At 50.8% G+C, this 12,231-nt stretch overlaps 1 protein-coding gene across 1 annotated transcript; it reads left to right on the plus strand.

Moving 5' to 3' along the window:
* Positions 1-5,338: 5,338 nt before the first annotated feature.
* LOC132080742 (galanin receptor type 1-like) lies at positions 5,339-6,667 on the plus strand. Its single transcript, XM_059484011.1, has one exon. The coding sequence runs from the start codon at positions 5,339-5,341 to the stop codon at positions 6,665-6,667; it is 1,329 nt and encodes a 442-aa protein (XP_059339994.1).
* Positions 6,668-12,231: the final 5,564 nt, after the last annotated feature.

Below are 12,231 nucleotides of genomic sequence, written 5' to 3' on the forward strand. Positions count from 1 at the left end.
CATTGCACATCCATTCAGGATCCTCCATTTAATCAGAGAGGGTCAAGTTCACTTGGTGTGGCCCTGGGTTTAAACAAAGCTCTGCAGGAGCATGTTTAGTCCTGCATTTCCAGCCTGCTACTAGCTTGAACTTCTGCAGAAACCACAAGCAAAGACATCTGAAAGACAGAATTTTCAATCACTCCAGTGCCAAAGTGGTGTTTCATTGTTCTTGAGCTGGTGAACGTTGTATTAGACAAATTATTCCGTGCAAAATTATCTTTTTCTTTCAGCCACTACATTTCCGGAGCACTCAATCTAAAAGGCATCAAATAAAAAGGACAGAAGATATGGAATTTGGCACATATCTGTTTATGAAAATAGACCAGTGAATATTCTCAGACATAAAAATGCACACATTCTCCATTTAAAATCCTCCAAAAGACACTGGGGATAGTTTAAATGTTTCATTCTTTGATTTGAGGGGAAGACTAGTGGGAGAACAAAGCTTTTCTCTCTCATGGAAGTAATTACAAACAACAAACATCAATTCCCAGATGTTTTTTATTTACTTCGCTATTTTATTTTCAAAGAATCTGAAGTGCACTTGGCATCTCTTTTGTATTGCCTTTGATTGTGAGCAGCGCTGGCCTCTTATCTCCTCCTGGATTGACAGCAGCATCAAAGCACTGACATCTGCGAATGTCACACAGGAACTGTGATGAGGACCCGGACCCTGGGACCACAAATAGCTCGTTTTGGCCCCAAAACGGCCGTGCCGGAGCAGCGCTGGCACGGGGACAGAGCTGTCACCAGCAGAGGGAGCGACAAAGCCAGCTCAGAAATCCCCGTGCCGATGGCACCGAGGATTTGGGGAGTTTTGGTGCTGGGTTAGAGATTTATATGAAAATGTCCCGGAGAAGGGCAGATTTTTTTTTTTTAATCCAATATGAGTTAACGGTGATGCTGTTACTCTCTCCTGATGGCAAGAGAGACAGGTTTCTGTATTTTCTGTATTAGTCAGCATTAGAAATGCTCACACAGAACTTCCCAGCAGGGTCCTGGGAGGGCTGGGGGAGTCTCCTTTAGCCCCGGGTCCTCCTGTGTCCATCGGTCCAAAGTGTGGCAGGCAGAAGGGACAAGTGGCAGTGGAGGTGGGTTTTATCCAGTGCTTTCAGTGTTAACAGCACCTCCCAGCACAATCAGGTGGGAAACAATTTCACCAAGGGCCAGTGCTCACCCCGAACACCCTGCAATGCGCTCCCAGCTCACCTGACACAAGCAGCACCATTGACAATCTGTCCCAGCAGCACCAACCCAGCCCTGCTGCACTGAGACAAGCCCAAATTCTGTTTCACCCCTGTGAAGGGGGCAAAGCCCATCCCACCTACCTGCTGGGCAAGCACAGGAGGGAAAGGCAGCTATATCCTCACAAGAGGCCTTCACCTCAAACTGTGCCAGCTGAGACACATCAGGCATGTCAAGATGGGCACTGGGACAAAGCCAAGAGAGCCAAGCGCCCTTTGGTCAGGTGCCATCACACAGAGTTCAGGGATGCAGATATACTGGGGACCACACAGTGTATCCCCCAAATCCTGGCAGGGAGCCTGACTAGCAAGGGGAACAGTTAGAGTATGGAGAGCACAAGTAGATGCACAACCAGAGGGTTTGCTCTAGCTTCACACTCTCAAGGTCCAGCCCAAGCTGGAAAATCCTCAGGGTTTCCTGAACTTGCACCCATGACTGAGACAGCAGAGCATCACTGCAGCTCTGTGTGATGCCCAGCTCCTGCTGCAGTGGGAGCAGGGAGGTTGTGCTGAGGCTGCAAAGCTAAATTTACCCTGGCCTGGGACTCTGCTGCGCAGTGGGCAGGGCAGGGCTGGGCACTTGTAGCTGGCATGGGCAATGTGAGGTTTTTTGAGATTCTGGCAAAGCCCCAAAGTGGCTGACTCACTCCTCTCAGGTCAGTTGTTCACAGCTGTAACTCCAGTGAGACCATTGGGTTATTTCTGATGGGCTTTGCTGTATGATCACAGCACATTGCCCTTGCTGCTGAAGGTTGACTCCTGTCTCTGGTGGACTTTATTTGGCCTCCACTTCAAAGCTGCTCTGTAAGAGGCAAACCAAAGTGGAAAGCATACAGCATTTCTTTTAGCTAGAGATTCCCCATCTTGAGTTATCTGGTGACTTTGAACTTGTTAGAATCAATGAACTCGTGATAATCAATGCCCTGTGCTCTCTGTCAGCTGCACACAGTGGATGAATTTGTCATTTGCTGCTGGAGATGACTTGGCATTTTTGAGTTGTGTCAATGGATGCAAAAGCAGATTCATTCTAATTATATCAAACCATTGATTAACTTAGTAATTTAGTCTTGAAGTCCTAAAGGTCCCTCTGCAGTAAATCATGCGAGTTACAAATAAAGTGCATCAAGGAGAAAAAAAGAAGTTAAATGCATTTATTAGCTTGAACATTTGGAAGGCAACTACCTGGACAAAACAAGCCCTGTCACATTTCTGCACTCTCTTCTCTTTTATTCTCTTAATACCTTACTAAAAATGTTGACTTAAACACCTCCATCCTGTGTTTTCCATGTGTAAATGGCAGGTGTGCTGTAGGGAGGCTGTCAGAGGCTGGCAAGGGCTCGGGTGCATGGAGATTTCCAATTGCCAGCTCCAAGGCTGCTCTCTGTAGTTGCCTCATTGCAACAGATCTATTTGCTTATGGAGCAGCTGTGAAGCTGCAGCAGATTTTAGGTATCCATGGGAGAATCCATGCATTTCACTGTGTGGAATAATGTGGAATAATGTGTACCTGGTGCTCTGGGCAACACTCTGCAATTAGTTTGTGGAAGCTGTTTGTCTCTGAAGACCTATAAATATACAGACAGAACTGTAGGAGAATGAGCAGTTACACACTTGGAGCAAATGCATTCTCAGGCAGGCGAGGTTTGCAGGCTGATCACATCTGCCTGCCACCCCCCTCAGCGGAGCTCCACCACTGATCTTCCTTTCATTTCACGTAAAGCTGACCAAAAATATTTACTTTATTCTTTCACATGCATAGAATAAAAAGGATGGGGAATTTCCCAGTGAAATCAAGGGCATTCACCGTTCAGTGACGAGCAGCCTCCACTGGGCTGGATTTGTTACTTTGCTCTCCCTCAAAGAAGGCAAAGAAAGAGAATAAAAACTAAACATTTCAGGCAGAGCTATGAATCCCTCTCATCAAACATTGTCCTCAGTGATACACTGGCACCCTCTGAGCACCTCCAGTCAAAAGTCCAATTTTACAAACCAACCTTGCTCCCCAACTTTTCAAGACACTTTTCCCCATAAACGTTCCTTTTCCCCATTCCTTCAATTCCACAGAAAACACCAGAAGTTTGGTTTGTGCGGATGACTTCCCATCACACCTGTGGTGCTGTTAACCCTTGGCATGCCGGAATCCGCCAGAAACTCAGTATGATGGGGGATGTTTGAGTAGAAGTGAAGCAGGATCCTCCCCGCTCTGCTACAGCTGAACCCAGCGAGAGGAAGAGGAGGAGGCGACCCTCAGGAGCAATCCCCGACTGTCCCAGCCCCGCCCGGACCCTGCCCGCTCCGTGCCCGGCCCTGCCGGAGCTGTCCCTTCAGCACCACGGGCGGGACGGGCGGCTGGCACGGTTCGGCTCGGATTAACTATCCCGGGATGGTCCGGGCAGAGCTCGGCTCGGCTCCTTCCAGCTTGGCTGTCCCGGGCCGGCTCGGCCAGGGCTGCTTTGCAGAGAGAAAGTGGGGTGCGTGTGTACGTGAATGTGTGTGTAGGTGTGTGTGTGCGCGCGTGTGTGTGTAGGTGTGTGTGTGTGTGTGGTGTGTGTTCTTGGGGTGCGGAGGGGCTGCGGGGTTAAACCTGCGTGTGCGGGGAGGGGTGCACGGGAAGGCTCTGGGGGTGCAAAGCGTGCGGGGCCACGCAGAGGTGCGGGAGTGGTGCGGGGATGGGGGTGAGGAGGGAGCGGGGCGGTGGATGGTCAGGGTGCCTGAAGGAAGGTGCGTGCAAAGGGAGTGTGCAAAGGGAGTGTGCAACGGGAGTGTGCAAAGGGAGTGTGCAAAGGGAGTGTGCGGGTCTACAGGCGTGCTGACGGATGTGTGTAGGGTCTGTCGGGGTCCGCGTGTGTGCGTGCGGGCGCGGGGATCGCAGGACAGAACTCTGTGTGCGCGGCTTTGTGCGTGTGCGGGGCGTGCAGGGCTGTGTGCGGGGCTGGATACAGTGTGTGTGCGGAGTGCGGGGTGTGCAGGGCTGAGTGCGGGGCTCTGTGCAGTGTGTGCACGGTGTGCGGGGTTGTGTGCGGGGCTCTGTGCGGGGTGTTCAGGGCTGTGTGCTGCGTGTGCGGGGCTGTGTGCGGTGTGTGCAGTGTGTACGGGGTTGTGTGCGGGGCTGTGTGCAGTGTGTGCGGTGTGTACGGGGTTGTGTGCGGGGCTGTGTGCAGTGTGTGCGGTGTGTACGGGGTTGCGTGTGGGGTGTGCAGCGTGTGCGGGGCTGTGTGCAGTGTGTGCGGTGTGTACGGGGTTGTGTGGGGGGTGTGCAGCGTGTGCGGGGCTGTGTGCAGTGTGTGCGGTGTGTACGGGGTTGTGTGTGGGGTGTGCAGCGTGTGCGCGCCGCGCGGTGAGCGCCGGGCTGGCGGTGCGGTGGGTGCGTGGGTGCGAGCACGCGCGTGTGGCAGCGGGTCGGGCGCTGCCGCCGCACTCACGCACGGACACACGGACACGGGGACACACGGACACACGCACACAGCCACGGCAGAGCTGCCGGCGGGAGGAGCCCGCCCAGAGCTGCCCGCCCTCCGCCCGGTGAGTGCCGCCGCGCCGCGGGACCGCGGGAGAGACGGGGAACCGGGTGGAACCGGGATGGAACGGAAGGGACCGGGAGGGACCGGGGGGGACCGGGACTTGTGGGCAGCTCGGGGCAGGGGTCCGGCAGCGCGGCCGCGGGACACGCAACTTTCCGGAGAAGGAGGGAGTGAGGGACAGCGGGAGCGGGGGAGTGGCTGCGGACCGAGGCCGGGGCTGCTCTCCGGGCTGCGGGGGGCCCGGGGCTCCTTCCCCGTCTCTCCGCGGCCGGGCAGGGGCTCCCGTCGGTCCCGCCGCTGCTGCCGGAGCGGTGCCGGTGCCGGTGCCGCGCTGCCCAGCCGCTTCCCAACTAAGTTGCGGATAAGAAGCTCCCCTTGAAGGGCGATCGCTGCTCCGAGCCCCCCGCTGATCCCCTTCTCCACACCCTCTTTTGCAGGCAGGGCTGATCCCGGCTCGCCATGTCTGGAGCACTGGAAGCAGCGCACAAGGCTCTGCCCCGTTAGCCCAGGTCACCCGGGGGGGACTCAGCCATGGATTCGTCCCCCCCAGAACCCGAGGCTCCCCCAGACCCTCTGCAGCTCTGGCAGGAGGAGAACCGGACCCAAGGCGGGCTCTGGAACGGCAGCCAGGAGCTGGGCTGGGAAGAGCTGGAGAAGATGCTCTTCCTCTTTGCAAAGGAGCCCGTCACAATCAGCCTCACAGTGATGTACTTGCTGTCCTTTGTGGTGGGCTTCGTGGGCAACATCATGTCCATCAGGGTGCTGACCCGCAAGCGCCGGAGCCGCGTGTCCAGCCTGAGCGCCACCCGCAGCCTCCTCATCAACCTGGCAGTGTGCGACCTCATGGTGGTGTGCATCTGCATGCCCATCACCGTGGGCAACCTCATCTACAAAGCCTGGGTGTACGGGGACTTCCTGTGCCGGGCAGTGCCCTTCATCCAGGCTGTTTCTGTGTCCGCCAGCGTCCTCAGCCTGACGGTCATCAGTGTGAACCGGTACTACAGCGTGCACAACCCGCTCAACGCCCGCTCCTTCTTCACACAGAGGAGGATCCTCAGCACCATCCTGGTGGTGTGGTTGCTGTCCTCAGGGATATGCATGCCCCTCATCTTCATGAACAAGCGGGATGAGATCGGGGTGGTGGAGGGCTTGCCCCTGGTGTTTTCCATCTGCAGGGAGATCTGGCCTCAGGAGAGGCTCAAGCAAGCCTACAACTTTCTGCTCTTCTGCGCCCTGTACTGCCTGCCCGTGCTGTTCAACATGGTGATCTGCTTCCTCACGGTGCGGCGGCTGTGGAGCCGCAGCAGCCAGCTGAAGGAGAGCTCTGCCCTGAACCGCTCCCTGCCCGCCTCCAGGCTGAAGATCCGCAGGAAGGTGGCACAGATGGTGGTGGCCCTGGTGCTGCTCTTCGCCATCTCTTGGCTGCCCGTCTACCTGATGGACATCTGGATCGATTTCAACATCCCCAAGTCTTTGCAGGATGTGACTCCTTCTCCTTGGATCCTGCAGCTCAGGCCTTTTGCCCAGTGGCTCGGCCTCACCAATTCCAGCCTCAACCCGATATGCTATTGCTTTGTTGGGAACCTCTACAGATCAGCCAAGGAAATGAAGAGCAAATACCACCAAAGGATGATCTCTCTCTTTAACTTCTCCCTGTCTGAAGGGACAACTCATTCCTCAGTCCCAGAGCTGCTCTCTTACCGGAGTTCAGTGGAGCCTGCAAGGAATGGACCCTCCAGCACGCCCTCCATGGACAGGAGATGTCAGGGGAGTCATGGCCATAAGAACAAGTGTGGACACTTGAACTCCTGCCAGCATCCACCTCTGAATACTGTCTCCAGTGAGAGCACTTCCTTGTAATTCTGCTCAGGAAGTGCCACTCATGCCCTCATCTGCATTTAAGGACTCTGGAGATCTTTCTGAACCCGGTATTTTAATGATGGAAAGGAGCTTTCTCCTAATAACTCTTGATACCATTTCAAAAATGCCGTGACAGGGAAAGAAACAGGTAATGAGATAAAAAGATTATGTATTTTAACTCAGATGAAATTTTAAGACAAATTATTTTTTACTGGGGACAACTGGATGTGCAGCCCGTTGCCCAGTCAACAGTCACATAATTAGGCAGATCAAGTTCCCAACGAGTGAGCTCTCCCTGCAGCTCCATCCCTGGATGCAGAGATGCTGTTTGGATACAGCAACGATTTGACTGCTTGCTGCTGCTCACACTTGCTGATGAAGAGCAGTGATAAGAGGCACTCTGTGCTCCAAATCCATCAGTTGTAGTTGCAAGCAGTGAAGAAAAGCTGGAAACAGCGTCATAAAAAGTAATAGTAAATGGAGAATTTCACACACTTTACCACTTGAGACTTCATTGTCTGCTCATATTGTTTCACTCCTCCACGCAAATAAATTCTCCTTATGTGAAGAGACCATGCCAGAAGTACTAAAGCAACCATCACCATTCCACATTTGGGGATTCAGAAGGGATAATGTGGCCTCAGAGGTAATTTAGGAAATGAAACAGGAAAATATTTTTTTGGGCACCAGCTCTCTTTCTTACAGCGGTGCTCCTGTGTGTGGAGTGGAAAGAACTGGGCATCTATTAGCATGATTTGCACTTGAAAAACCAGCCTTGTTCAGCTGTGTCTGTACCAAACAAAGTCAATGGCATGTGAAAACAAAAATAGAAAGTGGTTTATAGGTAATAAAATCAGAAACAAGCAATGCAATGCTGTTTGTCTGGGAAGGAGTGAATCAAAGTGCTTGCTTTTCCTGAGCATCACAAGTAGGTTAAAACCTGTTTCATCCATCTCCTCCTTTAAAGGAGACTTTGATAAATAAATGGCATACTTTTATTCTGTTAGCATTGAAAGGCTCCAGTACAGCTTGAGCATTCTGTTGTTCTGAGCACAAAGGAGACCTTTCTCCCCAAGGTCTAAGAGAAAACACATCAGATCAGGCAACAGGTAGGAGGCAAAAAAATGTGCAACAAAGATCCAAAAGGCTGGAAAGACACCAGAGATGAACCCCTTCCCTGCCCAGTGCCAGGGGAGAGAGCCCATGCCCAGCTGCTTGTGCCCCAGCTCCTGGCACAGCAGCTTTGTCCCCTTAGCAAAGCCCAGACTGAACACAGCAGCATCCCCGCAAGAGGATTTTGAATTTAAAGGAGCTCAGGCTTCTGATGACTGGGGGCTTTATTATTATTATTATTATTACTGAACAAGGGAAGGATGCTTAAGGAAATCCAAGTTTTATACAATATCCTGCTGCCTTCCAGGGTGCCTTTTGTAGGCAAACAAATAAAGATAAGAAAATAGCCTTTCAAAGTAACCCTTGTAATGATCACTCAATAGTGTTTAATGTTGACAATGATCTGCCTGGGAAGTGAAAGATTCCTCCTTACCAGGCAGTGCCATCCACAATTTGTGTTCTCTTTACATGAATGAACAAGACATTACAACTACCCAGATTTATGGCTTTTATGTGTGCTGGAGATGAGAACATCTGCATTTTTGGAGGTGATATAGGACCATACCTACTGCCTGATCTTTTAGTAGCTGTGGAGAAAAGCCTGCAGAGATTTTATTTTCTCTTTCAAGGCATATTTTTAGGGCTGGCAAAATGTGGCAGACTGAGGAGCATCAAAAGCTGATTCCTTGTCTGTAAAAGGATGTTCTCCATCCCCAGCCCAAATGTAACTCAATATTGTAACCCCTACATTGCCCTGACCTGTATATTTAATCCTGCCCTGGATAAACTACAATGAAGGGACCACAGAGCTCCATTCCCTGTGGTTTTCTGGCTCTGAAAATGGACAGGATCAAATGATGCAGTCAAAGATGCAAGATATTCATATTTTAAAATATCCCAGAGGAGAATTCTTTTCTCTGAATTTGTGTGCTAATGCCTGAGTCCTACCTGGAAGCCTCTGTACCCTCCATGGAGGACAAATACCAGGAACTGTGTTCTCATTAGTGTACCTGGGCCTTCCCCTCCTGACACAGGTGCCCGTGCCTTCCTCCAGCCCCACAGCACTCCCAACCACTGAAATTCACAGAGGCAAAAGTCACTTCCACTAGGCAAGGCTATCTCCTCTCCACACTTCTAAATGTATTTTCCAGTTTTGTTCAGTGTCCCTGTTTTCCTATAATAAAGCAAAATTGCTCACTTAACTGCTCTTTGCCTCCTTGCTTGCTTCTTCTCTATCCCCCCACACTCCAAGCACTTCTCCACTGTCTCTACAGTGAAACCTCCCCCTGCTTTTCCCTGTTATCTCTCTCTGCCTGTGAATTCCCCTCACTCTAATGACCCATTCATGTCTCCACTCCCCTGATGAAAAATCCCTTTGTGCCCTGCTGATGTGAATGGCTCCTTTTGTGCTGCAGACACCTGTTTGCTGTGCTGAACGCTGATTTATTTCGCAGGGCTTTACCCAGTGGCTGCCAGGTAGTGATGGATTTTGGTCCCTCTCACCCAAGGGTAAATGAGAAGCAGTGACGTCAATGTGGAAGCCACACAGCATCCTGTGAGCTGCCCAGGCTCTGGCAGGGATTTTATTAACCTGAACAGGTCTGTGGAGCTCAGCAGGGCCTGGCTGACTCATCCTGGATCCCAGAGAGGTGAAACCTCAGCGTTTGGGAAAGTGGTTTCTTCTCTCTCCTCTCTGATAAAAGATCTTTTATATTTAAGGCTGACAAGGCATCTGAGTGCCCTCCAGGCCACATAAAATCCTTGTTTCACTTGGCAGGAGCTTTGATAGGCATTCAGGGGACTCCTGGTCCTCTGAGGAGCAGACACAGCTCTGGCTGGTGAGCACAGAGGGTTCCTCACAGGAGCTCCAGCCAGACATCCCATACTCGTTGTGTGGTTGAGGAAATGTGTTTCTCTCTGAATGCGCCCAGGCAGACTGGAAATGTGAATTTTAGGCGTCTCAAGGACAATGTTTTCCCACAGCAATGCTGCTAATGCATCTCAGTCCCACTCTTCCCCCATGGGTCTTCCTTCTCTGCTTTGCTGTTCAAATCAATACAGGCATTTTACCACCTCACAGAAACAGGATGTTTAGAACAGCCTTCCTTAGAACCACTGACTCATTTAGGTTGGAAAAGACCTCTAAGACCCAGCCATTGACCCAGCACTGCCAAGCCTCATCAAAACATATTTCCAAGTGCCACATCTTTAAAATCCCTACAGGAATGGGGACTCCAGCACTGCCCCAGTCCCTGGATCCATTTGCTGTGCTAAGGACTTACAGGCAGCTGCTGCTCAGTAACCCTCTCATATTCCAGGATCTGTTCTCTTCCTGTCAGCACTGCCTCAAAGATGTGACAGGTTTATTTTCTGGGAACCACCAGGGAGATGGAAAAGAGACAATTTTTTGTAGCAGGTATCAGTGAGGTAGGTACAATCATGACTGCTCCCTAGCCTTCACATGGAGATTGATGAATCACTGCTCCTTATACCAAATTACTCAGGGGAAGCCAGTGGAAGAATTATCCAGGGTGTGTGAGGGCAAGCAGCTCCTACCCTCACACCATGGACTTGCTGGGCTCACAGATAGACAAAGTGGTGAGGGCTGAAAGCAATAAAATGTCCAAGAGAAGAGCAGAAAAGGCCATCAGCAGCTCTTTAAAACAATGATGAAACTTCTGACCTAGAGTACATTGGGTGTATAGCTGTGATTTCCACTCTTGCTCCTTCCCAGGATGTGCTGCCAGCCATCCCTGGGAGCTGAGCATTTCTTGCTCTATTCTTGTTTTTACATCCCTATGGAAAACCCTTCCACATTAAAGAGCAAGGCAAGAGCAGAGGATGATTTCAGACCTGGGAAAATGTGATCAGTAGCAAGGCAGAGTCACCTGGAGGTAGGGCACATTAATGCTGACACAGCATGAGAAATGCTCACTCAGGCACTGCAGAGTGAGAGCTGAGGAGCCCCAGGGGATGGTGCATGGTGCCCACCACAGAACCAACTGATCCATCCCTCTTCTAAATCCATCAGCCCTTTCAAGGGATCAGCACTTTCCCTGCAACATCCCAGAAAGAGGAATGCCCTCCAAAGGGAAAGTCCTGCCTGCTGGAATTTTGGTAATTTATGCGTTATTCTTACAGATGCTGACATGCAAAACGGATGGAAGCTGGCTGGAAAGTTATCCACAACATCAGCATAATTCCTCCTGCACTCTCTTCAGCACAGCACATCCCACACATAACAGCACCTGAGTTCTTGTGATGTGAAATATCTAAACACTGAAATATCTAAAAGAGCAGAGACTGCAGGACTTGCCCGAGTTTCCAGTGTCTTGTGATGCCCTTGTCAGGAATCAGAGAATTATCACTGTGAATCTTCTAGGAAAAAGCAGAGCACCTCAGTTTACATTTTTGATTATACTTGTCATGAAAATAAATCCCTGTCAGCTGCTATAAAGAGCAGCTATGAGCAGGTACAACCAGAGAGATTGGTGGAGCCCTGTGGGAAACTCAGCCTCCAGTAAGGTACTGGCAGGTACAGGGATCATGTTAGACTTTCCCAAAATTTCTGGGGATGAATGATTACTGGTTAGGTCAGCCCAGGGGTACAGGAACTGCAGGAGTTGCTTTCTCTGCCTGCCAAACATCTCAGAACTGACACAACACAGCTGCAGAGTCAGTGCAGCCTCGTGTGGCTGCCACCCCCAGGCTGCTCTGCCAGGCCCTGAAGGAGCCTCCTGGCTGCCCTGATCCAGGGATTTCTCCCTCCTTCACTTGAAACAGCCAGGAAATAATTTAAAATATTTCAGAAAAAAAAAAAAAAAAAAAAAAAAAAAAAAAAAAAAAAAGAAAAAAAAAAAAAAAAAGAAGATGGATGCAGCACTTGCAGAGAACTTTTTTCCAAGTGAGGGATCTACAGCAGAGTGCTCCTGTTTGGTGTCTCTTGCTGATTGCAAGACACCCCCAGGAGAAATCGATGCCTGGAGGGCCGTGGTGAGGAGCTGGCTCAGGACTGCCAGGGCAGGGGGCACTGATTGCCTGGTGATTATCCCCACCCCATGGGGAGAAGGGGAAATCTCATGGAGCTGCAACGTGACCTTTGATTTTAAACATTTTCTACGTTCAACCTTTTCCTTCTTAACTCATTGCACTCTAAGACAGCTGGTTTATGTTGCACACTGGGGGGTGGGTGAATTATCCAAGGATAATTTATTTTTGAAAATACACATGAAGTGTCACAGACATAATTTTGTGAAAATCCTTTTCTTGGGATTTTTTCTTCCTGAGAAGCTGAGAGGCCTCAGGAACAAAATGTAAACAATGGTTATCTGCTGCTGTGGAATGCAACAGGTGCCTCTGTGATTGGTCTCATGTGCTTGTTTGTAATTAATGGCCAACCACAGCAGAGCTGACTTGGACAGAGAGTCTGAGGCAGCTGCCTTTGTTATCTT

This window comes from Ammospiza nelsoni, chromosome 17, assembly GCF_027579445.1.
Source record: "Ammospiza nelsoni isolate bAmmNel1 chromosome 17, bAmmNel1.pri, whole genome shotgun sequence".
NCBI lineage: Eukaryota > Metazoa > Chordata > Aves > Passeriformes > Passerellidae > Ammospiza > Ammospiza nelsoni.